The following is a 27,908-nucleotide window of genomic DNA, read 5'->3' on the forward strand; positions in this document are numbered from 1 at the left end:
AGAGATGGACTCAAGTCGTGGTCAGTTTCTATGGTAATGCATGTTGACCTGAATGAGTGGCCATTCACACTATCACAAACTGACAGTGGGTGTTGACTGACTGAAAAAGAGAGAGGGAGAGAGAGAGAGAGCGAGAGCGAGAGCGAGAGCGAGAGCGAGAGCGAGAGGGAGAGGGAGAGGGAGAGGGAGAGGGAGAGAGAGAGAGAGAGAGAGAGAGAGAGAGGGAGAGAGAGAAAGAGAGAGAGAGAGGGAGTGAGAGAGAGAGAGAGAGAGAGAGAGAGTTTGGTTCATTACAGCCTTCCCCTAAATCAGCTTTCGCCGGTCACTCCAGGACAAACCCCCAAACACACACACGTGCGAACACACACGCGCGCACGCACACACACACACACACACAATTATCTACCTGAAAATCATCACAATCAACTCGCGCATTTCAATAAATCAACTGATGAGTTCCCCGTTCATCCGATTAGTCCCTTGCCTCCAGGCTGATGGAAGGAGGGAAAGAGAAAGGATTCCTCAAGAGATAAGAGGTGTCAGAAGTGGGATAACACAGAACGCGAGTTTTGGCCGTGCCACTCCGCGGACGTCATCCAGCTCCTGCTCAAGAAAAGACTGCTTTGTTATTGAGGCTTTGGCTAATTAGAAGTAACACAGGCATGAATTAGCCGCTAATCAGTAATTACTGAATCACATTCACACTCAAATACGTCACATTAAACTACTGGACGTTTGCCATCGCTGGCGTGTACGCGGCGTAAATTTTAAAGAGCTAGTCATTTTTTTTCTTTCTTTCTATACCAATCTGCTTTGTGAACTGGGACGCAGCGGACAGCGGTCGCTTCGGTCTTCTTCTGTCGGTTAGAGTGAATTTTTTTTTTCTCTCTCTCGTTTTCTTTTTCCTGTCATGCTGAAGTTTGTATCAGAAGTTGAAAAAGTGTAAAGTTGTTTGGAAGGGTGCTGATGTGTAAAGATGAGGCTGTTTACCAGAAACAAGGAGTGGTCTTTTCTAACTATAAACCCTCTCTCTTCCTCTCTCTATTTCTCCCATTTCCCTCTTACCCCCCCCCCCCCCCCCTTCTCTGTAAGAGTTGTAGTAGACAAGCGAGGTTATTTAAGGGTTTTTTTGTTTGTTTTTTAAACCCTTACATTGCTCAGCGGAGCAGAGGCCTGAACACTCCTGTCACCCACACCTCTGAACGTTTTATTCATCAACGAGCTACTTGCTGATTCACACCCCCCCCCCACCCCCACCCCAAAAAAACACAATTAGGCCACCACTAGCCTCCAACACTCACAATGCTCAACTCCAGCTCTACCGAAGGAACCGTCCGACGGCCTGTCTATTATTAGAGAAGCGGGGTAGGCTGGCTTCTGCCATCGTACTTTACGCATCTCTAAAAGTATCCATGTATGAACAGGGCTTTATCACAGCTCTGGAGCAAGACGTGTAAATCAAGAACCCAGGTGGTTCATAGTACCGGACGGAGACGAGCTGTTCCCACTGCTTTAGTGTACGACTGCTTACTGATAGTGTGTGTGTGAAGAGAGGTGGCAGAGGAGAGCTACAGAGAATGGGAGAAAGGAAAGAGAGATGGAGGGTGGACTGGCAGAGGTAAAGAGAGAGAGAGAGAGAGAGAAAGAGAGAGAGAGAGAGAGAGAGAGAGAGAGTAATGCTGCGCGTTCTGAGAGAGACAGCGAGGGGAAGTGAGTGGAGAGTACGCTGTGAAAAAAAAACCGACTAAATTTAATGCGGCCCACGGTCATTCTCTCTCAGCTAGTGAAGCAGATGCATAGAACACTACACCCACACTCCACTGCCCCCACAAGCTCTCTAGCAAGTGTGTGTGTAGTGTGTGTGTGTGTGTGTGAGTGTGTGAGAGAGAGAGAGAGAGAGAAACACACAGACAAGAGGGAAATTCAGTGAGATGAGCGACAAAAATGAAGTGATAGAAAAATAGGAAGACGCTGAGTGCAGCACAACACAGATTAGTGACATAAAATGGTGTGTGTGTGTATGCGTGTGTGTGTGAGAGAGAGAGAGAGAGAGAGAGAGAGAGAGAGAGAGATTTAATTTTCCCAGAACTAATTTGGATGCACAGGCCAGCCAATGACACCTACACAATCGCTCCTCTTTCACAGCCTCGCGGTGCTGTGAATGTGTGTCAATCAATGTCGAGCCAGTAAGTTTGCTTTGCATTGCTTGTTTTGTTACGGGCCAGCGAACAACTGTTCCTTTCGTACAAAGAGTTTGCCATAATCTAATTATCATACAACACAATATGGAAAGTGTCAGCGCGAGCCTGCGAGTCATTTTCCCACATCAATGCACACATTATTTACGAAAAAAGGCGAAGACTATGAAACCGCAGCGCAACATCTCGTCCCACGGCTAATAGGTCCACTTAACGTGTTTTAAAATTAACATGACATGCCCACGTGTGTGTTGAACGTGTTTGCTATTAGAATTCCACAAAGTCACATACGTCAAACCAACGTCACTGCATGATAGTGAGGGAGTCCTCGTGAATGTTCTGTAAGACATCTGCTTTTATTAACATACAGTATAATCGCATGTCAGTCGTACTAGTTAAGCGAGTTGACAGTTAGGTCTGTAGTATTAGGGTTTTTATATATATATATATATATATATATATATATATATATGCTGCGATGTATGAAAGGGCTGGCAGGGTCTCGTTTATGTGGCTAAAACAGAACAGATCCCATGGTTACTCATCAAACTCTGCACACGTACATCTTCGCCCACGACTTGATTTGGCGGTCTACATCCAGTCTATAGGCTAGATCACACCACCAGAACTCTGCTCTCTAAGCGTTTAACCACGTAGTCAAGGACCATGGAAGCATAGTCTCATACAGGAAATATGACATGTTTTTTTCTTTAAGGAAGTAAGTGTCGTGCCAGTCAAAAAAATAATAAAGATTTTTTTTTTTCATATTGGTTGCAACAGTTCCGACTACTGTTTCGCGTGTATGCTCTAAGTTGCGCACGAACGAGAACAGCTTCCTAACAGAAAAGTCAGTGCATTGATTTCGTTATAAACTGATGTTAACGATACTGTGGCCAACTATTAACCTTGTCTGTTAACGTACCAAGTCCACGAAGCCAACGCTGAATTATTACATACATGAAACAAAATTTTATATAGGGGTTAACTTGTGGTCAACCTTGACTTGTCATAAATGAAAACTAGAGTTTGACCTCAGAAATCGTGCCGTCTTCAAGCATTAGACCTAAACGGGTCTAATCAGCACAACCAATTTGTTCTTGAAATGCCTTGCTGGTTATTACTCCCGGTAGATAGCTATCCTAACGCCGCTGGCACGTAGCAAGAGAACCCCTTCATAGAATTTTGTTGGTTTGCGAGCCAGCTATCGTTAGCTGTCTTGTTGGTCAGTAACCCCACCCTGCGTAGAGTACATAGCATGCTAACGTTAGTTGGGGAACAATGTTTTAAAATCCTTCACTGGATCAGTGGCGCTGGCAGACTATTTAGCTATACTTTTACATACAGAAAGGGGTCTTTACCACGGTTAACTAGACATCTTCTTTCGGTGGTTGGTACTGATAGGCTAAAATCACTCGCTTATTCAGTCCACGGCATTTAACTCAAAAAATGATCCATCGCCTAAAGCTAGATGAAAAGTTGCTAGCGACAGAACAAGCGACCAACAACCTGGGATGAAAAAAATGGTCTTACCTGGTCCCCGCCTTGTCGCCCATCTCCGCAGGCCTTTTCCCTAATAGATAAAAGAAATGCCTCTTTATAAATCAGCGGATACTTTGGATGCAGTGTTCCAGCTATCTATCGGGCTTTCACTCCCTATCAGCGCTCTCCTGTCCAGCTTCTTTCGCTCTCTTTCGTTGGGCAGTTTCCGCAGCCTAGAGACGGAAGCCTTGTGTCCGCTTGCCTCTGACAGCGAACAACTGGGGTGTTACTTGTTCAAATGAACGACACAACACGTACCCAATTGGATGCTGCAAAGTAAGTGCATCACGAAGTGGTCACATTGCTCACCCGCCCAACGTTTGCGACTGCCAATGAAAAACCTTTTCTACGAAGAGGGTGTTACCCATTACAATAATAATAATAATAATAATAATAATAATAATAATAATAATAATGAAAGGCAAAAATGTTCTTTCACAGACATATATAGTGACATTTAAAAAAATATACGTATGTAAATATTTATACATACAGCTACAAAGATATAGATAGACAAATATAGATATAGATATGTGTGTGTGTGTGTGTAACTGAGAACCTTGGGTACAGACCCTTGGCATACTTGTGCGTATGGTACAGTGCTGCCCGTTCGTCCCACATCAGTGATGGTATTATTGATCTCGTAGGCCTGTGAACATTATTCACGACATGGATAACAACCAGTTTTCGAACTGGCATGCATATTTCTAATACGTTTTCTTTGCAATGTCAACATTTATCCACCGAAGTTTCTTAAATATCAGTTGTTAAGCCGAAAAGAATGAATGATGTGAGTTTTAATAATTACAAAAGGAGTTTAAGAAACGTTAAATAATAGAGCATGCACAATTTTCCCACTAATTTAATTAGCCAGCAAATTCTATAATCGAATCCCCTTGATGATATTATATAATACTTATTGTATGAACTTGGCTTGTGACATACCAACAGAAAAGACCTTCTCCCGCCATCTACCGGCGACGCATATATACTACACCAACAATATGAAATAATTCGAGAGGGATCTAGCTGTGAATAAATAGGTCGAAACATACATTTTATTTATTTATTTGCTTTCAGGTACATTGTACAAAATGGTGTACATTTTACTATTAGAAGAGCCCTATGGCTTTTTTGTTGTGTTAGGAGAATGAAGCCACAGGGCTCTTCTATTAGGAGGTTCACTACTTACTCTGATTGAAGTAACTGAAGAGTTTTCACTAAACCCCTCTTTCTGGAATACCGCCCTGGAGTTAAATGAGTTCAAAATCAAGTTGGCGGACAGACTAGTCAAATCAATCGGATTCTGAACCATTTCCAACATTCCGAGTAGGCTTTCCCTTTACCTGCATTCCTTAGTTTGGTAATATAGAAGTGTTGTGAAATAACTGTTGATGTTTTTGCTAAGAAAAGTCCATTCTAATTTTACAGGGTTCATGGGGCTGAGTGAATAAGTGGAAGACTTCTCTTTCTTTTTTTTTATTCTTTTTTTTTTTTTTTTGCGGAGTTTAGACCAGCGTGGTTTAACGGACTTGGTTCTGAGTCTGAACTCTGAAGCGTTGTAGATTAGATTTACTGGATTAGAGCAGCGCCCCCCCATCCTCCTCCTCCCCTCTCAAACCAGTCATTTCATGGTAAGAACATTTTAACATTCAGCTCCATAAGGTCTATCAGCAGTACATAGGAGAAGTTGCTTGTGATATTTAAACACAGAGGAAGCAGATGAGAACATAATGTAAAAGTCAGAATAGAAGGTGAATCAAACAAGGTTTTTGTTAGAGTCCTTGATAATACAGACCTTTAAAACTTCATGGCAGAGAAGAGTCTTTCCAGAGTGTGTTCTGCTCTTGCCTGAGAGAAAGCCTGAGGGTGGATCACGCCTGAAGAGTGTTCCTCGTCAGGAACTCTCTCATGGGTCGCTGTCAGGAGAAGATACCAGGCTCCTTAGCGAAAAGCCGTTCGGAAAGCAAGACTTATGATACCTCCAGACAGGTGGAAGTTAAGCTATAAAGATCTCCATGTCTTGAAAGCGGCCTTTGATTTATCAGCATTTGAAAATACCTTTTGGGATTAATAGTCATCTTACCGCTCTTTCAACCGACCTCTGTTCTCTTTCAGGTAAAAAGTTTCAAGATATCCTCAATAAACCTTTTGCTTAGTAAAGCTTTAAGAATGAAAAAAAACAAAACAAAACAGAACTATAATTGTGTGTAAGATCAAAGCATTAAAGTACAAAATATATTAAAAGCAAATCTGGTATCTTGATTTTATCTAGCTCTCCCAGAGGGAACAATTAGGGTCAGTGGGTAGAACGGGCAATATCTTACTCGCTGAGAAGTTGTATTCTACATTACTGATGTTCACCAGCCCTGAAGCCTCTGCTTTAAATCCCTAATCCCAGGTCCTCAAAGCCCATTTAAACCTTGACAAAAACACCCAAACAGCCCCAGATAATGGGACACAACAAAAACAGAGACCGACAGAGGGTAGAGATAATCTAATTGCCTCTACCATTGGGTTATAGATGCCTAATTAGATAAGATGCTTCCAATTCTCCCCAACTGTGAGGGCTTTACGTTACTAATTTCAAATGTATTGTTCTCTAAACATGTTGAGGTCATTGGACAAAACATTCCTCCCTCTGCATGCTGGGACTAATGACAGAGATTGTTAATTTTCTGCTGATTTAAGTGGCTGGTAACCAGTTTTACTGTATAGCACTGTTCAGCATTAGAGGGGGAGACATTATTCACATTTGTCAGTCATCAAGGGTTTCAAATTCCCAAAATGATGTATTGACCTACACAGCTTTCCAAACCTTTCTTGCCCTCGCTTCATCTGTCAAGTGGTGATATGATACTTTTTTTTACTTTTACTTTTTCTTCATTATAAGAAAATATTTACCAATTTTCTGGGGGCACACGGCCATCGATATTTGCACCGGACAAATGGTCATCTGAATCAAAAATAGGGCAATTTTTTTTTTTCAGCAAAAAAAAAATGACAGTTTCTTTATTGCAGGTTTCCAATTTGTTCATATATAGATGATGATAGTGGGAATATTTAATAACAAGTGTTGTGAAGAAGAGTCCATTTTCCTGCAAACCAGGACTAAATGAGTTTGATTAAAGCAGCAAAATAAAATTACTTTACACAGATATAAAAACATATCTTAATTGCAAACATTGCTTTCTAAACATATAAAAAAGAAAATCTTAAATACAGATAAGTACAAATTTATTGTCAACAGTCGTACTTTCGCTCAGTTTCTCAGGAAACGTGAGGAACACACAATAGTCAATATTAAAAATGCACTTAGCCTCCCCCCCCCCCCCGCCGCCCCCTCCCCCCCTCCCCAAAAAAACAAAAACAAAACTTGTTATTCTATCTTCTCTTGCACTCACAGCCCATGAAATGTTTGTGTATCTGTTCACCAACAGCAAATACCAAAAAAGTAGAATTACAGATCATGTGACATACAACTCTCTCCATAGCCAATGAGCAAGTCCAAACCCATAGCTAATTTTCCCCATGAAGCAGGTGCACAGTGCAGAAGATCCTATGACACCTTGATATGTGCAACTTAATACGAAGAAGAGTAACAAAAATCAGAGATAGAAACCCTAACCTAAGTAAACCATACGGAGGATTACACACGGTCTTAATACCATTTCATAACAAAACAAACAAAGAGTTATAAAGTGTAGATATATATACGGTGATGCTACCACTTGTTTAAATGCTTTTGGATATACAACCAGTGAGAGGATACGCGGGGGTCAGGAAGACACTGGACTGTCACGGTGATAATGATCTCACACACACGAACACACACACACACACACACACATATATATGCAGAGCTGGAGGGGGGAAGCTGCGTTTTGCTTCACACACTCTCACAGTAATGTAATGGTTAGGTCCTCACAGCAGACTGCATTAAACACACACACACACACAGATACTGAAAACAGTACGACACACAAAGATCTTTATGACTGCTGAAAACAACGGGAAGGAGAAAATCCACTGAGAAGTCTACCAGTGTTTTCCTAATCCTACTGCACTTCAACTGGAAAAAAAAAACACATTATGATAACCGCTATATAATGAAATGAGAAAAGCCCAAAAAAAAAAAGAAAAAAAAAAAAAAAAAGAAATCTACTCGTCATCTTCTTCCTCATCCTCTTCTTCGTCGTCGTCATCTTCATCATCATCGTCATCATCCTCTCCCATGGTGCTCTTCATCATGGGTTTTGGAGCCGCCATCATTGCACCAAATTTCCCCGTTGACTTATAATCGGCAATGTCCTGCAAACAAGTTCAGAATCACTTTCAGCGTGGAGCCTTCAGATTTTGATTTCGCATGATGTATATTTGCACTGTGTCTGAGCAAAATTCATTATTTGACGAAAGTAAAACCCATCATGCACCATCTCGTTAAAATACCTCAAAGGAACCAAGGACTTACAGAACGAGCAAACATAGATAGTGACAGCCGTGGAATGCAAACGTTTAACTACTTGTGTCATTTTAAAACATTATAAAACATTATAAAACGCTGAAACTGACTTGAGTGGTCTCAGCTTGAGATTCAAAACACTTGACACTGTTTCCTTCGATGCACAAATAAATGGCTTAGATATATTTTCTTTAAAATATGTAATTTTTTAAAAATGTTTTAAAGTGGTCTCATCCCTTTGAGTAGGATCCATCCAGCGTTGTAATGACCCTGACTGGTAGACCATACGTACCAGATCAGCTTAGGCCGCAGTTTATAGAATAATGATACTGAATGAATAATGAACATTAAATGCCGAATACTGAATGAATTGTGTGAAAGCACAATATCTATGACATACTGTGGTGAGAGACACAGTACCCATACACACTAAACTTGTTATGTGCCACTGAGCTGTAATGAAAAATCTTTCTTCGCCATAGAGAATACTGAAGTCTTTCAAGTTAAATAGAGATTAATGACGTCGTTTTGGTGTCACTCTGACGATCACGTCCAAAGTTTTTTCAAACAGTGTCATTACATTATTGATTAAACCAAAAAACAATGGAACCAATGTCTTTAAGTTATTGGTTAACAAGCCAAATATACAGTAAATCCACTGGTATATGGTAATATGCTTTAAAGAACAAACACACTGAAACAGCTGTTACATTGTGAACAGCGTGACTGTGCTGTGGTTATGTTTAGGTCATGAAGGGCAAACCTTTCAGTTGAGTACATATATATACACACACACACACATACATACATATACAGTTCTTTACAAAGTAAAATCTATACAGTTCTACAGCAATGTTGCGTATTGTTCACAAAATACCTTCTGATATTTATCCTTCAGTTTATTAGCTTTCATCAGGTAGGGCTGCTTATTAGCATCAGTCAGGTTGTTCCACATTTCTCCCAATTTCTTGGCCACTTCGCCAATGCCTAGAGTGGGATACTGGGCTTTGATTTCAGGTCGGTGCTCGGAGCAGAATATGAAGAAACCTGAACTGTAGGAAGAAAAGAAAGCAGCACAGGTATATTAGAAACCTGTAAAACGAACCATCATCATGTACGCGATACACAAAATATTTCCAATTATCTGAGCAACATGAAATTCTTACACTTTGCAGCGAGTGGGTTATGTAAAAAGAGTTTGATAAAAGTAAAACATATGAGGGTTATTAATTTCGTCCTTTACAGAGAGCTGTTCCCCCCCTCATTTTCACTATGCAAAATGGACTGTAACAGCTGTCAAATGAACCAAACCTGCCTTGTTTTTTTTTTTCTTTCTTTTTTTCTTTGGGGGGGGGGGGGGGGGGATAAAGGCTCACCAAGGCTGACAAATGAGTCAAGAAACCATTCGCGTGTACCTCGCCCTATTGAAATGCATTTGGCGTGAATCAACTGCGGCTAGTCAAGCACTTACGGGGGTCTCTTCGGAGCATTGGGGTCCTTCTTTTTGCCTCTCTTGCCCGGCATGTAGTGCATCATCTCCTGATCGTAGCGCACTTTGTCTTGTCTTGCCATCTCTTCAAACTTTGATTTCTCCTTTCCAGACATTGTCTACAGAAACAAACCACTCGGCACTTCAGAACATCTAAAAAGGATTGCCAGTCCCTTATCATTTACATTTAGAACCACACTGGGTAGGTCCTTTATTGTCTGTTATGCATGTAGATATTATCGTGACTGTGAAAGAATGCAAGTGTGCTTTACTCCATCTTTAAAAAAAAAAAAAAAAAAAAACCCCAACAAACAAAAAAAAAAACATAATTAATAGCATATATTTTGAAATATACGTAATGGGAGGCAACTGCATAAGACCTGAAGGCTTTGGACCTAACCTTCCATCTGCTGGAGCATTTTCTGGAGAATTCTGCAAAGTTGACGGGAATCTCTGGGCTTTTCCTCTTATGCTCTTCACGGCACGTCTGAACAAAGTAGGCATAGGCAGACATCTTGCCCTTTGGCTTTCTGGGGTCCCCTTTAGCCATTTTTAATCAAAAAAGGGGGATCTTGTCTTCTTCTTGTCTTCCTTCACAGATTATATGATTCTATACTGAGGTGAAAAGAGGAGATCTCTCATCAGAGAAGATTATTTGTCTCTGCAAATACAATTCTATAGTTTTCGATAAAACTCGTATACAACATCACCGTTTTACATTAAACAAATGTTTTGTTGGTATTAAAGGTAAAAAGTAAACCATTATTTAAATAATGCATCACACTGGATATGAATCTGGATACTCTGATTTCTGAACCAAATTTTATTCAGTAGGGAAAGACCCACCTTAGCTGAATGAAGGATGTGGTGGGAATACTAATATATTACCTTGTTTTCAATTTCACTTAAAAGGGTGTTGAATAGAAATGTATTCACATATATTCATATGGATTTGCATATGTGAAGTAGATGTTTGCGTTTTTAATTTAAATACAACGTAAGACAAAATGAAATTGCTCTATATCGTGTAATTCTGTGATTTCATAATATTGTCAAAAGCAGGGAGAAGAAAATTAAGAAACTCATTATGGACTTGATTTGGGGCTAAACACCCCAAAAAATGATAATCTATTTTGTATCCCCGCCATATTCTTTTGTCGCCACCGCCCATAATTCATTAGCGGTATGCTTATCACTCTTTTCCTTTTGTGTTCAAACTTTTACGCTCACTATTTGCGGCACAGTATAGACTGCCCTCACACCCACTGCACTATATATGACTGAGCCGGTTAAATGGTGCGATAGTATGGCAAGCTTCGCCACACGGAAAAACAGAAAGGTCATCAACTCGAATTATTCATCTTCCATTTTGTGAAATGCGTCCTCATGAGAGAAACTACTGTTTATTTTTCACCATCTTTAAAGTCTCGATAGTATCTATCTTTAAAATGTATTCATTTTCTGGTTTAAAACTCCAAACGGTAGCTTGCGCTCGCAGTACTAGTATATAGTATTGGTACAGGCTTACACAGTCTGTAGAAGGTTGCTGTTCTTTGCGATAGCTCCCCATTCATTAAAATGGCTTCTGTAGAACGAGCGAGGGGAAAGCACAGGGTTGACAGCGTAACAAAGCCACACACACCCCCCAGGATTTCAAAACCGATTTTAAAGCGATTTCCGATCGATGCATAAAAACAAAACATATTCGCCCATTAAAGCGAACGCTGTCTTTTATTTTTCTACCGTATTTTCCGAGCTGGCAACTTAAATTTCAGAGCATTTAACAGTTTTCCAAAGTTGTAGCCCTAGCTGTCGCTTGGTGCAATGCTGTTTGTAACAAAGGCTATGCGCCAGCCATTTCCAGTGCGAGTCATTCTGTGGTAAGAGTTAAGTTCGTAAGAGAGCTAAACGGATTCAAATGATTTTTCTTTTAATATATATGATTAGAGATAGTCATTTTAAGACGAAAACGAAAAGAAATGCAATATTTCGACCACATATTGTCCGTTTTTGCTCTGAAATTTCTCAGCACCTAGTGCGTGTAGGAAGAGCTCCCTGTCAATGGTTTAAATCGCCAGCCATTTTAATACATGGCAAGCGCATTCATTTAACTGGGGAGGTGAAAAATTCTAAAATAAATGAAGAAGGCAATATAATTCAAATTGCATTGAATTGGTGGATAGAGAGCAAAAAGTTAAATTGAAAACGAACGTTTTCCAAGTTGAATGACGAACCAACTAAAAGATAACATCGAAATCGGTTTGTATTAGAAGAACAGACTGATTCGTAGACAGGACATAGCCAGCCATATTCATAGTGTTACACACAGCAGCGATGCGTGTGAAGAATACAATCTCAACATTACAGTTTTATAACTTTTCACTACTTCAGTTTTAGGGAAAAACGTATAAAGTGTTCTCTTATACGAGTTACCAATTTATTTCCCAATTTTAAGCAAGCGAGCACGCCGAATAAATGATTTTTCATCATTTTATAGAGATTTAATGATTTTTCACAATTATCAAAATCGTGCACTAATAACGTTTTGGAGAAACTAAAGTTATGTATAAAAGACTTCAAAAATATATATAGTCTTACTTCTTTGACCTTTTGGACATTTATAAACAAATCAAATGCTTTCTTGAAATTTCCTATAGTCTTTATAAATATAGGCTAAAGCTAAACCATTAGGCAAAATATTTTTCATGTATAGACATTTTCTATATTAATTGGTTCATGTCGTGAAAAAAACAATTCTATGTGAAAATCTTGGACAATCGCCCATACCTGTCCAGTCCAGCAGTCTGAAGTCCTGTGGTCTCTCCTCTTCTCTGTCTTCTCTTCTCTCTTCTCTTTAAAACCTATGTATTGCTCAGCCTCGCGCTAACTCAATACGAGACCGGTCTGATTGGCTAGCGGTTTCGGCTGTTCAAAACAACCTCCACAACTACGGATTGGGCAGCATGTTACACACATCGAGCAAATCTCCAACGCGATTGGTCATAACGTGGGCCTTGTCGCGCCCACCCCTTCGAGAAAAAGAGAGGCTTGAGAAAGTTGTGCTGTAATGTCAACAGAAGTTTAAAGGTCTGTAAAATCAAGCGTGAGCGCAGTCAAATATATGTAGATATGTTTGCTCCAGCAGATGGAAAGGACCCATGCAACGCTTGTCATCTGAAGAGACCCATCATCAAATACGAATTCAATGGTCTGAACAATCTTTGGGATATTTAAAAGAGTACGGAAACATATAACACGTACAATAACAGAATAGTTGGAAGATAAATATATTAAAACAGGCCGAACTTCACCCAGTAGCTGTTTCACTCCTCTGCTGCTCTGGGTTGTTAAAACCTGGGACCATGCACCTAATACCATTCCAAAGTGTAAAAAGGATATTCAGACCTTACATTCTCCAGGAAAAGCCTGGACACTGCACAATGTTTAGTTGTCATACTCACCTGAAGTTTGATATGATCAAATTCTCAGACATGCATAACTTGGTCTATGAGCTGTGTAGTTGCAGGTGATTCACGTTATATGTATAAGATACATGACTGCTGTCGACCTGTAATATCATGGGAGTGTAAATGCCTCATATCGAATCTCAGAACTTCACAGATGTGTAGTGTATTATGCACAATGTACAGATACATATATTGTATGCCTATAGCATTCTTGCTCATAAAAAGTGCTTTTATAGAAGCATTCTTTGTAACATTTGTGCTGCTGGTCCATATTAAAAGTCTGATATTGCTGAATAAGATTTCCAGAATTAGCGTGAAAGACCAAATGTTGCTTGTGTATTTACAAAGCAATACCCTGAATATCCATGGTTTGTCTGTTTTTAATCCCTGAATGTGCTTTTAGTAAAGTCACCACTAGGTGCTGATCTTAGCTCAGTTTTTCCTCTCTTTATGGTTATGGTTAAAAACAGAATCTGTAAAACTGTTTATAGCAAATTCTGTAAATTGTATAAAGACAGTTATAGGCTCTTTGAAATAAATGTCACTGATGTCACACAGTGTGCATAACCTCATCATCAGTTCTGCCTAGGGCGCTTGGGACCATTTATGACAATATGTTCAAGACATTATGTGGATTGTACATTCAACACTAGTCACCACAGAAAGAAAGAAAGAAAGAAAGAAAGAAAGAAAGAAAGAAAGAAAGAAACGAAAAGAAAGAAAGAAAGAAAGAAAGAAAGAGAGAACGAAAGAAAGAAAAGGGGAAGGAAGGAAGGAAGGCAAGCAAGCATGCAAGATAGCAAGCAAGCATGCAGGCAAGAAAGAAAGAAAGAAAGAAAAGTGGAAATCTGACATAGTGCACCTTTAAAACAAAAATTAGCACGGGCAAAATGAGTTTTCACTTAGATTTGTGGCATGTGGCATTACCATGTGTCTGAGAGTTCCACAGAGCAAGACCAAGACAGGGACATGTGGAGGCAGGCACAGTCCCGTATAAATAAACAGAAATACCAAACACATCCAGCTGCACATTACTGGTGGGTATTGAACAAATCAGAAGACAATTAGCCAGATGACTCACCGTGGTTATTGCACATTACAGCTTCATCCATGTCTTGATCAAAATATACATGGAAAGGCAGCCCCGGGGCTGCTGCTGCCGCTCTGATGACGTAAGCTGAGCATCTTAAAAGATGTCTCTTTTTCCCCGCAACTCTGTCTATTAGGTGACAGGTCCCTTCTATCACCAGGGGCGTCTAAAGCAGAAGCTGGGTTTATTACCGCAATTAGAATTATCCTCAGACACTGGAAAAGTCAGATAAAGCCTAGCTTTACAGACCGGTTAAAGTTGATGACAGACGCGGCCTCCTTTGAGGATCTTATTGCAACATCTAATGATGGCAAGGGGGAAATTTTACCAGGTCTGGTCCCATTTCTTAAACTTTATACAAGTTAAACTGCCTTGTGTCCAATAGTTGAGTATTACCAAGTATGGATCTAGCCCCCCCCCCCCCTTTTTTTTTGGCGCTCTTGCTTGTAATTGTTTTTATTGATGATGAAAATGGGGATAATAATTTGCTTTCTTTACTTAGATCTTGTTTGTTTGCTGTTTGTTGTAGTGTATTGTTTGTACAGTGATGCAGGTTAGGCAATATTTGATGTGTGAATTGTTGTGTTTTCACAAGAAAAAAATAAAGAAAAACTTTGATTAAAAAAACACACACACACACACACACACACACACACACACACATACATATATATGTGTGTGTGTGTGTGTGTGTGTTTTGTGTCACGACATTAGTAATTAAATTAGTAATTTTTTTTAAATCCCTGTTACCTGTAATTGATTAAAACATTAATTCCTTATCAACACAAGGACAAATGTTATTTCTTGCTGCACCATAATGATCGTACATAACTATTTTAATCATTATTCAATGTAACTTAGGGGGTAACTATCTGTAATAAACAAGCTCGATTGGTAACTACCCGTTTAAGAATGAAGTCTCGATTAGTTTAGGTTACTGTAACCAAAACAGATACAAGAGATGTAACTCATTTTGAAGAAAAGTAACTTGACTTATCTGTCACCTGATAACGTTCTGATGTCGTTTTCTCTGTTGCGCCAAAAAATACCTGCTATGATGTGTGGGGTTGTAACACAGTACTGCACCTGTCATTAATAATCAGCAAAGTCACTTTTTCATGTTTATTAAATATAGGGTCACAGTGGATGGTTAATTGTCTGGAAAAAGGTCACTGCATTTCCAGAGGGTCATTAGTTCTAAAGAAAATGGGAAATGCAACTAGACAGCGCCGGCACGCCTGTGGCAAATGACTCTATCTTTAGGTGAGACAAAACCAAGGGCCCTCCTCACCAGTCTGGCTGAAAACTGGAACCGAACGCTTAAGAGTAAAGGGCATTTCTTACGGTATTTCAAAACCACTGCCATTACTGACAAAGGAAATCAGCCAGCTTTGAACTTAAGCATATTTAATTTAGAACCTCCGAAATACAGTTCAGGTAGCCAATTTAGTTTTACTTGGGTGTATTCTATGAATTATTCCACCTATACAGCAAAAGAGAGAAAATAACGGTCCAGTTTCAAAAGCGACAGACCATAGTTACGAAAAGGAACCGCCCTTCGCCGGTGTAACGTGATTCCCCATGCTGCCGATGCCAGTGGCTCATTCGCACTGCAGACTTTGTTGCAACTGACTGGCTCTGCTGTCTCGTCGTCTTTCCGGCGCAAATTACAGATACAAAATATTACGACTGCTATCAGACCAGGGAGGCGAATAGTTGTTTACATTTTTTTTTAAAAAAGCTTTTGTTGGCATTATTTGTTGGACTTTTAAGTATGGGGAGATTTTTGGCGTGGACAGCTCTAACAGTCTTTTCTCTCCTGGCAGTGAAAGGTAAGCGGTTCGTCTCTCTTTGTTGAATCACACACGCCATGCCTACTTCATCAGATTTTTGCCGGCCGCCGCATTTGAACTGAGTGTGTTATAGATGTTGCTGGTGACCAACACCAGTCTTTACTGTAAAAGAGCAGCAGCATAGAACAAAGTAATTACCATATTATTAGTCCACGAGTTGCAATGTAACATCTGGAGAACATTATGTCCAAAACCATCTGTCTGTCAGCACCGATTGTTGCTGTGATACACACAACTCTGGTCCTATTGCAAGTACAACGACAATCGGTGTTTTTACTGGACAGCAATAAATACTTACAGCAATAAATTCGGCTTTCATATCATGGTATTTGAGCTTGTTCATCCCTCACTCCATGACCTCATGGCAGCTTTGTTGAAATAATGATCATAAATGTAATCTGTTATCAGAAAAATGATCATTGTTGACCACAGGCCAAAAAAACTCGATGCTCCACATTAACCGGGGATTTTTTTCCCCACCTTTTTGATTCATTGATGAATTTTAGCTCTTCATCACTAAGTACATGAAGAGGCTTCATGACACAGAATCTATATTTCAGTTAAAACATTGTAGACTAGTATCATCATCCAATACAAACTATAAATAGCTTAGCATTCATATTGATATGAACCGTTAACCCCGTTTTAAAAATGTATTTCGTTATTGATTTAATGCAAGGCTGCCTGTCCCCTGCATTATGTCTGTCAATCATATCCTGTTCCACTGACTGTCAATATTTGAACAGGTCCTGCAAGATTTTGTATACAGGCTGCATGGAGAATAAAATAACTTTAAAAATACGTTTGGAAAATATTAGTATAGCAAAGACTAATCATTGTTAGTTATGCCATTGCACTGTTCAGTGCCGCTCAGGTAAATCAGATGGGACCATGAACTCAGTGCGCATGCGCGTGGTTAAGGGCGACTGGGCTCAGGTATGGTGAGTGGGGAGTTTTTTGGAGACTGCGGAAGATAGGGAGAGACCATCTTCTCTTTGTCAGGGGTGGTGGTGGTGGTGTTGGTGGTTGGCTGAGGGGAGGGGTTGGGGGGGGGGGTTGTTCCCCCCTCTGTAGGAGGCATTTTCTGCATCAAAATGAGGGTCTGTCCATGTCAGAAGCAGTGTAGATGCTATGTATTATCTAACTGTAAGCACTGTGTCCCCTGTAATGTTTTACAAAGAGCCGTTTTGAATGGACGTAGAGGTAAAATGTACCTCTAGTTTTACCCTTCCCCTCAGGTCTTTCGAAAAAAGAGTCAGACAAGTCCCTGTTATAAGCAAAACCTGAAGCCGGTGTCTAGAGCCGGCTGTATCTTTGGCATGTGCTGATGGAGCCTCTCTCCTCTCCTCACAGCCACGCCCTCTATTGTAAATGTAACGAGATCCAGTCCTATAGCCGTGTGTTTAACGTTCCTGTACAAAAGACCTTGTTTTTTATGCATGAGTGTATCACAGCCACATCTGCTGTCTGGTTTCAGATGTGTTCTCTAACTAATACTAACTGTGAATGATAATCTGTCAAATTTAAATCCTCTCAGATTTGATTTTTCAGAGGAAAATGTCGTGCTTTGCACAGCATTGGTAACACAGTTGCGTGTTATTTCAACAGCGCTGGATAAATGCCATGTTTTCAAAACGATTTAAAGTTCAAAATTCAGTTTATTTATCCGTATAGGCCCTCGAGGAGGTTGGTTTGATCCACTCTTGGTGCTATCTGTTTTGTGTCAAGAAAGTATGAGAGACTGATTGGCTCAAGTCATATGACTTCTTTGATCATGTGACAGTGGAGCCTTCTGCTGTGTTGGATTTGGCACTGTTCAAGGGGTGCTGGTTGTTTGCAGTGTTTCTAATCCTGGCATTGGGTGTACTGACCTATATCCAGAGAAGCAGTCAGGTTGTGGAGGAACAGGGAGAGAGAGAGAGAGAGAGAGAGAGAGGGAGAGGGGGTGAGAGAGTAAAGAGAACACACTGGGGTTAGATTAGGGTAAGGCCTTCGTCTTACTGACTGGGAGTAAAGACATTCAGGTCAGAGACACAGCTGTGTTTCTCACACCAGTGAAACAAGTACAACGCTGAACACAGGGGCCCTAAAAAAAAACAAAAACGCCCAAAAGCCAACTCTAGATAAATATGACAACCTTTCAAGGACTGAATTCAGTGAAGGTTTTAGGGGCAGTGCTGTATTTGTAGCTGAAAGATGATCAAATATGTATACATTTGTATCATTAGACCTTTGAAACCAAGCAGGAGGACTCGTACACACATACGCAAGCGGTTGCATGTTTTTTTTTTTTTTTTTTTTTTTTTTTTTAGCATCTTATCTGACCAGATTAAGAAAATTGAAGAGGCATTTCGACTCGGGGGGATAGACGGGTCTCGTATGCTGTGGGCCCTTTTGATCTGCTAAGATGACACATGGAGTGAAAATCCTTTAAAAAAAAAAATCCCTCTTGTTGAATAGATGAATACATAAGATCCTCTGTGGTTTGGTTTAGAAAGAATGTAGAGCCAGACTGACATTTTCTTGGCAATGTTAGTGTCCAGATTGCCCGGAATGTACTCTTTGAAATTTCAGTCATAAAGGAACTTGCAGAAAGACAGACACCAGTAGAAGGGTGAACATTACTTTTATATGGTGTATAATGTATAGAGTAAAGAATTTATATATTTGTATATATATATTTATATAAATTTATGAGATTTGTTTACAGATGGGATAATTATTAAAATGTGCAAAAAACAGAAGAGCGACTTGTGAATTACAAATAAAACCATAACCAATGACAAAATTTGTTTTTGCGTCACAAATGTTTTACTGGTTTCCCACATGGTGAAGGATTTAGTAAATCAGTAAAGTTTAGCAAAGACTCAGAGAATATGGTACTTTCCAGATGTCAGATTCTTTTCTCCATATTCCATATTTAAACAACAACAAAAAACCTCAAACAAACCCACAACTCACTGAAGTACTTTTTTGGTCCCCTGGTTTCCTAATATCACCCTCATGTTTGCTTTTCTGTTGCAGTCTATGGCCAGGATCTGGACTTGTCAGATGCTCTGGATTTTGCTTCAGAACCATCACGTATGTAAGACCACCTGACACAGAAAACACTAGACCCCATATAGCTTACTCATCAAACAAGATTATATGTAGATATAATGAAATGTAACATAATAGGACATTCATATGTTTGTACTATACAAACAAACCTTGCATTCAGTTTGGATACCAACTGTGAATAAAAGCACAATACATTCTTATTGGAATATCATATTTAATGTTTTTAATCCAACATAGTGAGGTTTAAAAAAAACTTAAAACAAGAAATTAAAGAAAACAAATCAGAAATATATTATTGTGCACCCACTTTTTATCCCAAATAAATGAAGATACTTAATTGTAACAAATGCTTAAGATACTCATAAGTCCTACGGTTTTGTTTCAAACCATCAATAATGTGAGTTTTTTTTTCTTTTTTTCTAATCTTTCTTTTCACCTCAGCCACCCCAAAACCTAATGTAGATCCTGCCGGAGGGACAACAGGAGGGGGTGAGTAGTTTTGCGAACAGCCTCCTTTTCTTATTATGTATCATATCCCATGTAGGCTTAGCATATATAATTTTACAATTTACAATTTGGTATTTGGCAGACGCTTTTAGCCAAAGCGACTTACAATAAGTGCATCTTGGACACAGTATAGCAGCATGACGGCTATATTCCTAAACATGTTAAATGGATGTATGAGAAAGATGCGCTGATCCTAAAACTGGTTTCTGACTTTAAACTGTATTATTTAATAAGCCTTGCTTTAAATGTGTGTCGTCTGTTACAGAGGGAAAAACTGTCACTAAGGCCCCAGTGCCGTCCCCGACTAAAGACCCAGTGCAGCCAAAACCCAAACCAGGTGAGAAAACCTCTGTCGTAATTAAGAACCAAGTAATTACAAGCGGAAACCAAGGAGCAGATGTTATGGCTCCCTCCACTGAGAATGAGCTGAGAGTTTCTCTCACACCTTCTCTCCTTATTTACCACTAGCTCTGTAACACATTGGAGAGATTCTACTTTGCTTTCAGTGCTTTGTCTAAAGCACGTTGCCAAGATTAGACTTTGATTTCAGAGCTTTCAGTATTGGCAGTTGTTAGCATACCTTCCCAGTACGCTAACCAAACATTAGCTAATCTTAATATCTTACCTGCCATGACTTGGGGAATTTCTGTGTATCAGTACATTTATTTACATGGAATATATATATTTTTTTGGGGTGTGTGTGTGTGTTGGAGGGGGGGGGGTCATTTATTATTTTGATCATTTATGATTTTAATGTCCGTGATTTATAACGAATGTGGATGCTGTAAAGAAAGTACTAGGTGACGTTTCGGGGAGCGTTTTACTATGTTACTTACACGGCTTTTGGTACTCAGGGTTCAGACGTCACTGCTTCACTGATAGATATTGATTCAGTGCTGAATGCTGTGTTATGTTGGCACAGGATTTACCCTGCGGAGAAGCAACTAATTGAAACAACCTTTCAGCGAAAGGAACCCACGCTTAGCTCTCTGTACGCATCAAAACAGAACAGAGTTTAGCCGTGCAATTCACTCGATAAATGGAACTTTCGATGGAAAACGGTGTAGTTCTCAACTGAAATAGTTATGTGTTGTATATGAATCGTTCAAGCTTGTGCCAATATGTGGCAGAACATTTTAGAAAAGTGTCATTTAGGTGAAATGTAAACATTTCAAGATGAACGGTGTTTCACAGTATGTATTCAGTGAAAATTGGCTCATTTTCAGACCTTAAGTTAAAGCAGTGGTGTATGTGTATGTGAGAGAGAGGAATTTGGGTGTGTGTGCGTGTGTGTGTGTCTGTCTAACAATACTAACCTACTAGTATTCACTAACAGAAGAGACCGGAAGTGAGTTTTTTGGGCCCACCGTGCGCCCGGGCCTGTTACCCCGCACCACACCTAGAGCCCGCCAAACCACAGGCTCCCCCCACAAGTCTGGTTTGTACGCCCTTAGTCTGGACCCGTCTGTAGAACCACTCATACAGTCTGTGTTAACGTGTGTGTATGTTTGTGTTCGTAACTGAGACGGTATATTTAGCAGAATCACTCCTAAAGGAGAAGTGCTCGGCAAAAATGGATGAGTATATATATCACTCCACTGGCATAGCAAATGTACTAGCATTACACTAACTGTCTTATGCATAGTCTACACCATAATGTATTAAATCAAAGTCAAAACCAGTGCATTTCATATTTGTTTGTAATAAACGTTGTCATGTTGTTATATCTACAAAAAAAAAAGCTAATCAAAGCTAAAAGCTGAAACGAATGCTTGATGAATGTGAAGGATTTGTTAAAGAAGACCTTTTCGCCCAGCACTAGTTTCTTTACGTTGTTAAATATACCTTAATGTGTTAGCCTCTGTCTCAGTCTGTCCTTGTCACTGGTTGGTTTCATCTGAGAAAGCACAGCAAGGCATAAGTTATGAAATCATCGATCAAGTCTGTTTGTTATTCTCTTTTTTTTTCCCTCTTAATTTGGAAATCACTGTATTTAACTGTTAGAAAGTCACAGTTTCACGTTTAACTCCAGGAACTGCGATACCATTTTTTTCTGCATTTGAGGTCAGGAATAGAATTTTATCTTTTTTTTGTCTATGTATTCATTTGCATTTTGGTCACATGTAAATGGAGAATGGACAAGTTGTGTATTTGCAGCAATGGTGTTTTAATATAAGGTGATCCATACCACTGCTGTTCAAATTTTAAATATCACAAATAATGACATGCAATACCAGTGGGGAGAGGTGGGTGAAAATCAGGCTAAATTGACTGTGAATGTCTTGTTTTACTTTGTCAATTGTCACGCTGGTGGTGTGGTGCAGGACCCAAGTGCAAGACACGATGGTTGAAGGTGACAAACGGAACACTTTACTGACAAAATGAAGATAAAAATACACGTGCAAACTAATAACAAAAGCCGATAACAAAAGGTGCAACATGACAGTGTGCACTAAAACACAAACAACGATAGACCAAGGACAAGTGAAACACAAGGGCTTAAATACAGAGGGAAACAAAACAGGGCAAAACAGGATTGGTTCAAATTAACAAGGCTAATAATCAGGACAAACAGGAACAGGTGAGGGGCGGAGACAGACAGAGCAGGAGCACAAAGACAGAACAAAACAAAAGTCCAAACTGAGGTGCAGGCTGTGACAGTCAATGGGATCTTCTAGAACATTGCACCCCTACAACCAATCAGTTCACACGAATAATCTCACTAACCAATTAGTGCTAACTCAGTTCTTAACTCAAGGACTTCTTATCCAATCAAAAGTCATAAGGGCTCAGTGCCTACACAGGCTTATACCAGAGTAACTCCAATGAACCGACAACCTAATTCTTCAGTCTGTGTAGAGTCTCAGAGATGTAACATCACAGCGCTAAAATAGTGCTAGAGTTAGCGACCCACCTCAGGAAAGCACGGTCATGACTCTTTAAATCAGCTGTTTGTTTATGTCGATCTGGAACAGTGGCCTGTAAGTTGTGTATCCTCCCAGTGGGATCATAACCCGTGGTCAGAGGCATATGTGCCCTTCCCATACTGTTAATTCAATGTTATAAAGATAGCAATATGAAAACAGCATTAGGCGGACTGGTGTGCGGTTAGGCAGTAAGTGCGTTTTCCACGTATTGTTTGTTAGCGTCGGGCTTGGGCCTTTACGCTATCAGAGCATGTGTTTTCATCCGTTGTCCTCTCATTGTTATGTTAATTTCATTATTTCTTGCTGTTGTCAATGATACCAACGCCTCTTACTATCATTTGTTTTGTTTTTGTGTTTCATCTTTCCTTTATTCCTTCAATTTGGGCACGTTTTACGAGTACAAATGATTTTTCTCGTAGGCTCTGATGACTTTGACCTGTCCGACGCCCTGGACCCGAAGAACGACATCGGCGGGAAAGGAAAAGAGAGCGGGAAAGGTGGTGATTTTTCTCTCACTTTTTTTTTTTCTTTTTTTTTTTCATCGAAGTCACCTCACAGCAATTTGATTTGCTCCCCTGTGTCACGGATTCGCAGTGATATCCTACAGTGAGACTGATTGGATGGCTGTGTTCACAGCAGCCTGCATATAACAGCCACAGTCACGTCCAAATCCCATTATTCAGCTCCAGTGCAATTCAGGGACGTTATTAGGTCTGCAGCAGAAAACTTCAGACCCCAACAACAGGTCTTTCTTCTGCCGAAGCCAGTTCGGTTTCTTCCCTCCGACATGAAGCTGAACATGGCTTGACCTTTCGACTGTACAGTAGCGTACAGTGGCCTCTTTGTTGTGAGAGCTCTCCACACTGTGTTGCCCATGTTGATGTGAGTTAGTTGAGGGAGACTTGATTGCCGTCTTGTGTCCCTGATAGATAAAGGACTGGGAGGAGGTAGCCGTGGCGACGGCAGACCCAGTATCAGAGAAGGGAACGGTGGTAAGATGCTGTCAGCCTGGTAGTGCCGTATTGGGTGACCTGCCTGGGAAGATTTTCTGTTTCATTCAGCTCCGCTTTAGTTTCACCTCATGCATCCCTCTGTGGTTTTCTCCCACGATTAACATGAACTTTACGGGAGCCTGGCTTTGTGCTATGGGCCTTTTTGATTGAACAGAAATCATGCTTCTCCTAGTCATGTAACATAGACATACCATCTTGCATGGGGATTGTAGTTTTTAGGATATTCTAAGGTTTGTAGTTCTAACAGTCTGACTCCCACCGGATCTTGTCAACGACTAACGCTCTTTTCTTTCATGTTACACGCTTGGGAATGCGGGTACCTTTCTACTGCTGCGGAAAACAGCAATTCTCACTGATTCTTTCTGACTGCTCCCCTGTATTAGGTTTTGCATTGAGAGTAGAGTGTAAAATATTTGCTCTCTCTCTCTCACACACACACACACACACACACAGCATGTGCCCCAGGATAACAGGTGTCCTCTAACTTTGTAGGTGGTCAGTTCTCAGATGACGATCTTGCGGATGTGGGCAAAGATGACGGTTACACCCCTGACAAAGGCAGAGGTAATTGTTCTTACCACGATTTTTACCTTTTGGGAAGAATACAGATCCTCACATTTAAACAAGACAGATATATGGATGCGTTGGTAAAAAAAACGTAGAAATAAAAGACTAAACGATAGGAGAATGAATGTATGGGACTGTTCTCCCGCAGGTGGACGTGGTGGGGCTGGAGACTTGGAACCTGACAATAACGATTATGGTAAGACCAACCTGGACGTATCTCAATTTTAATATGTGTAAAATTAAAACAAAGATCATGATGAAAACAAGATATGGACAGTTGAAAAGTACTGTACGTTTCCGTCCTGTATTTTAAATATTTCTGTCAGAAACGGTTTCTGTTGGTACCTCACAAAATTAAGTGTTTTTGCTAATCTTACACTTTTCCCTCATAGACACCATGGCAGAGACCGGTACCATCGCCGGTATCGTGAGCGCCGTTGCTATGGCGCTGGTTGGTGCAGTCACCAGTTACATCTCCTACCAGAAGAAGAAGTTGTGCTTTAGCATACAGCGTAAGAGCTAAGAGTAAAACTCGCGCATGTATATCCTTCCTTTTTTTTTTTTCTCTCCTCGGTTCTGCTAACCGTCGCGTCTGACTGTCATCTCTTCTCCGTGTCACCTCCTCACAGAGAGTCTGAATGCTGATATGGTGAAGGCAGAAAATCCAGAGGCTGTCGTAGCCCAGGAACCCCAGGGTAAATGCGATATCCTCCGACGCCCTTAAAACACGCACGGGGCTTTTAAAGTGTAATAAACGGAGATGTTCAGTTGACTGGCCACGTTGATAATAACAAGCTGCGCCGTAAAATTTGACGACATTCTTAACTTTGTTGTTGTCCTGATTCTAATATTGGCTGAAAAGGAAACTCGGATAGGACGTAGGAAATATGACATGGATTATGTAATGTTGCTTGCTTTGGACGGTTTGCTAAGAGAGTGGACTCAGTGATTGGAGTTTATGTGACGTGTAGTAAGTTCTCAGAGTCTAATCAGAAGTATTTTAAAAGGTATTTTTAAAATCTGCTCTAGAATTCAGCCAAGACCCATAGCACTTCCCATAGTACCACATTACTTAAAAAGTAATGTGGTATACTGACTGATAGAAAACAAAAACAAAACAGAATTATATCTCTTAAACAGAATTCCATCTCTTAAATCTGCAAAGTTCAAAGTTAAATCTATGAAGCGTGTTTGGTACTGCACCACCGATTATGAATCCAGACTTAAAGCTTGCTTTATTCATGTCTAATCTCTAATTTCGTTGTAATCTGGTAAATTATCAGAGTGCAATGTCAGAAGACTTACATCACTGCTGGTCAACTTTAAACCTCTTTTTTTTTTTTCCTCCTTCCAGTTCAGCAGACTCTTCTTCAGCCTCCCAATGCTGAACCTCCAACGGAGGAAAATGCTGTTTAACCTGCAGTGCTCCCTTTTACCACAGGGGGGCACAATGCAACAGCTGTGAACTCCCTCAGTCCGGAAAAAAAGCAACCACTACCCCTCCCTTCCCTTATGTCGGTACTCCACCATCCCACTTTATCTCTGAAGGAATCTTATGACCCTTTTGCTTGATCGAAGTTTTTTGTGTACATATCCTTTCTATTTATTTAAAGACGAACACCATTGAATCACCGCTAATGTGACTGTTTACAATAGAATTCCTTAAGAAGTCAGAATTACCTTAAAATGATGAAGTTTTAGCATGTACTATTATTTTATTAACCTATTGATGGTAAGGGTCATTCCTCAAAAAAAAATTTTGTTGCCTTTTCTTTCCCTCTAAAAAAACATTGTGTCAATCTAGCACCTTGTTGGTAGTATGCAAATATGTATACTCATAAATGAACAGCCAGACAACTGGTTGCTCAAACATTTACAAAAAACACCAAGAGAATGGATATTCACTTGAAAACATGCCATCTATAGTTTGGAATTAGGTTGAAACAGCACTTCCAAGGATACCTACAGTAGGAAAAGATTTTACAGACTGGTTGTTGATGGATGTGCCTCTTAAAATGGTTTGAGCATGCATGTGCTCAAAGTTAAATTACTAAAGATTAGCCACTTTTCCGAAAACTCCCGCACCCACCTTTTCCTGTTTTTTAAAGGTTTTTTCTAACGTGATTTGTATATATCTGCCTTGCTTTTACCAAGCGTTGTGAAGTGATCATTTGAAGGTTCGTGTTATAGGAACTAACCTTTTTCTAGAGTGGATTTAGAGAGCAAAAAAAAATAACTGGACTTAGACCTAACCAACAGCTGCTTCATTAGAAAACGTTAAAAGAGAGAAAGATAGAGAGTGAGAGAGAGAGCGAGAGAGAGAGAGAGAGATGGCTAAAACTGGAAATGACTGAAAAGCGGTATACCTGTGTGAAAATGTGATTGTGTCATTGAAAGCGTATGGTATCGGCTCTGTTTTATGTGTATATTAGGTGGATGAAGACTTGTCATTGGTAGAGATCTCATTGAGGCAATGAGTGTGATGAAGATGCCTAGACTATCCTCTGTGGATGAAGTAACACGTGAATTACCATATAGATACTAAAGTTCTCGTTCTTAAATGTGTAGTGCTATTATTAAAGCAGCGTCATTACGTCTTATGTTCCCATATATTTCTTACTCGGAAGGATTTAGGTTCTTAGCAGATTGGTTGCCGATGGGGATTAAGAGATTTTCTTGCTTGTATATTGCATATTGAGTGTTTCCAGATTTGTACTTGAATAGTTGTATTGCTGTACCCTTATAAACACTTGTAGCAGTGTATGTGTGAAAAAGTGTTTGTGCCGCTCACTCTCCTTAACTGGCTATGTCTGTGAAGAGTGAGTTTGTCTTACTTTAGTGTCCGTAATGTTTAAATAGAGTTTTTTGGGATCTAGTTATTACCTTTTTACCCCCTTTTTTTAAAATCTGTTGCACCCTTTCCACCCCTTCTGATGTTGCCTTATCGACTCCTTGGGCTTCATTGCAATTTCGTCGGGTTTTTTTTTTTTTTTGCGGGGTCCTTGCCAACGCCCCTTTCCTCTTTCCTTTTCTTTGAAAGTCATAGATACACCATCTGAAAAAATCCTCAGTGTCGTGGCTGTTGATTAGAAGAGGAGTTTAATTTGAAACACTTTGAATCAAAACAGTGAGAAACTCTAGGCCTGGTGAAAAGAGGCAGTTGCCTTCTGGTCGATGGATCCTCCTGAAGTAAAGTGAAATGAGTAAATCGAGTGGCGTTGGCCAAAAATAATTTGGATTTCACTTCAGTCCTTGCCACACTTTTTCCTCGTGGAGACGCCCCAGCACTTCCTGTACCCGTCACCTCCTCGCGTACACTTATTCAGGTGCACCTTTTTTGCTAACCTGCCAAGACCCCCCCCCCCCCCACGCCCTAACACCTACCCACTACCCCAACACCCCCTTTTTCCCACTGGTGCTTTCCTCTCTAATGCCTTAGCCCGGTGATCTCACACACTCGGGGGTGAACGCAGTACTAACGAGTGAACCAACGAGAGAGCTGCCTTCAAATGAATGTGTTCAAACTGTCCATACAGGATAGAGACCAAGATGAGACAAAACAGTTCATTCCAGAACGGTAAAACGCTGGCGTAGGTGCCACATCACCTCTTAATCTCTCACAAAAACAGGAATACGCCCGGTAAACTGAAAACCTGTAAACTCAACACCTGCCGAAACTGCCCGTGTGCGACACACTTCACTTATTCCTCCGCAAAAATGATTCTAATATCGTAAC

At 40.2% G+C, this 27,908-nt stretch overlaps 3 protein-coding genes across 5 annotated transcripts in view; 1 reads left to right on the forward strand and 2 right to left on the reverse strand.

The window, feature by feature from the left end:
* The window catches only part of arrb2b (arrestin, beta 2b), a 31,319-nt gene extending 27,443 nt beyond the window's left edge, over positions 1 to 3,876 (reverse strand). Inside the window, exon 1 of the mRNA XM_030779949.1 lies at positions 3,729 to 3,876. Within this exon, the coding sequence (XP_030635809.1) occupies positions 3,729 to 3,751 (23 nt within the window). The 5' untranslated portion in view covers positions 3,752 to 3,876. The remainder of the gene's footprint in view (positions 1 to 3,728) is intronic.
* Positions 3,877 to 7,898: 4,022 nt separating this feature from the next.
* hmgb3a (high mobility group box 3a) lies at positions 7,899 to 12,522 on the reverse strand. Of its 2 annotated transcripts, none has more exons than XM_030779621.1 (5): positions 12,476 to 12,522; positions 10,089 to 10,303; positions 9,671 to 9,807; positions 9,077 to 9,251; positions 7,899 to 8,048 (listed from the first exon to the last, which is right to left on the reverse strand). In XM_030779621.1, exons 2-5 carry the CDS (start codon positions 10,236 to 10,238, stop codon positions 7,899 to 7,901), a joined length of 612 nt encoding a protein of 203 aa, XP_030635481.1. In that variant the 5' UTR covers positions 10,239 to 10,303; positions 12,476 to 12,522. The 2 variants fall into 2 exon arrangements, with proteins under 2 accessions (XP_030635481.1, XP_030635482.1); XM_030779622.1 differs by having other exon boundaries at positions 10,089 to 10,298; positions 12,476 to 12,508.
* Positions 12,523 to 15,948: 3,426 nt separating this feature from the next.
* Positions 15,949 to 25,711, forward strand: cd99l2 (CD99 molecule-like 2). 2 transcript variants are annotated; one of them, XM_030780741.1, is made up of 11 exons: positions 15,949 to 16,077; positions 19,123 to 19,179; positions 19,600 to 19,647; positions 19,931 to 20,002; positions 23,012 to 23,092; positions 23,522 to 23,584; positions 24,098 to 24,169; positions 24,321 to 24,368; positions 24,565 to 24,684; positions 24,802 to 24,867; positions 25,527 to 25,711. In XM_030780741.1, the coding sequence occupies exons 1-11, from the start codon at positions 16,020 to 16,022 to the stop codon at positions 25,586 to 25,588; spliced, it is 747 nt and encodes a 248-aa protein (XP_030636601.1). In that variant the 5' UTR covers positions 15,949 to 16,019; the 3' UTR covers positions 25,589 to 25,711. The 2 variants fall into 2 exon arrangements, with proteins under 2 accessions (XP_030636601.1, XP_030636600.1); XM_030780740.1 differs by having other exon boundaries at positions 23,012 to 23,089.
* Positions 25,712 to 27,908: the final 2,197 nt, after the last annotated feature.

The sequence above is a fragment of the Chanos chanos genome, chromosome 7 (genome assembly GCF_902362185.1).
Source record: "Chanos chanos chromosome 7, fChaCha1.1, whole genome shotgun sequence".
Lineage (NCBI taxonomy): Eukaryota > Metazoa > Chordata > Actinopteri > Gonorynchiformes > Chanidae > Chanos > Chanos chanos.

Coding starts and splice junctions, on each gene's coding strand:
- hmgb3a (XM_030779621.1), bottom strand. CDS start 10,238: ATGGCTAAAGGGGACCCCAGAAAGCCAAAGGGCAAGATGTCTGCCTAT. Junction 9,808..10,088: donor AATGCTCCAGCAGATGGAAG/GTTAGGTCCAAA, acceptor TTGTTTCTGTAG/ACAATGTCTGGAAAGGAGAA. Junction 9,252..9,670: donor AATGCTCCGAAGAGACCCCC/GTAAGTGCTTGA, acceptor TTCTTCCTACAG/TTCAGGTTTCTTCATATTCT.
- cd99l2 (XM_030780741.1), top strand. CDS start 16,020: ATGGGGAGATTTTTGGCGTGGACAGCTCTAACAGTCTTTTCTCTCCTG. Junction 19,180..19,599: donor TTTTGCTTCAGAACCATCAC/GTATGTAAGACC, acceptor TTTTCACCTCAG/CCACCCCAAAACCTAATGTA. Junction 23,093..23,521: donor AAAAGAGAGCGGGAAAGGTG/GTGATTTTTCTC, acceptor TGTCCCTGATAG/ATAAAGGACTGGGAGGAGGT.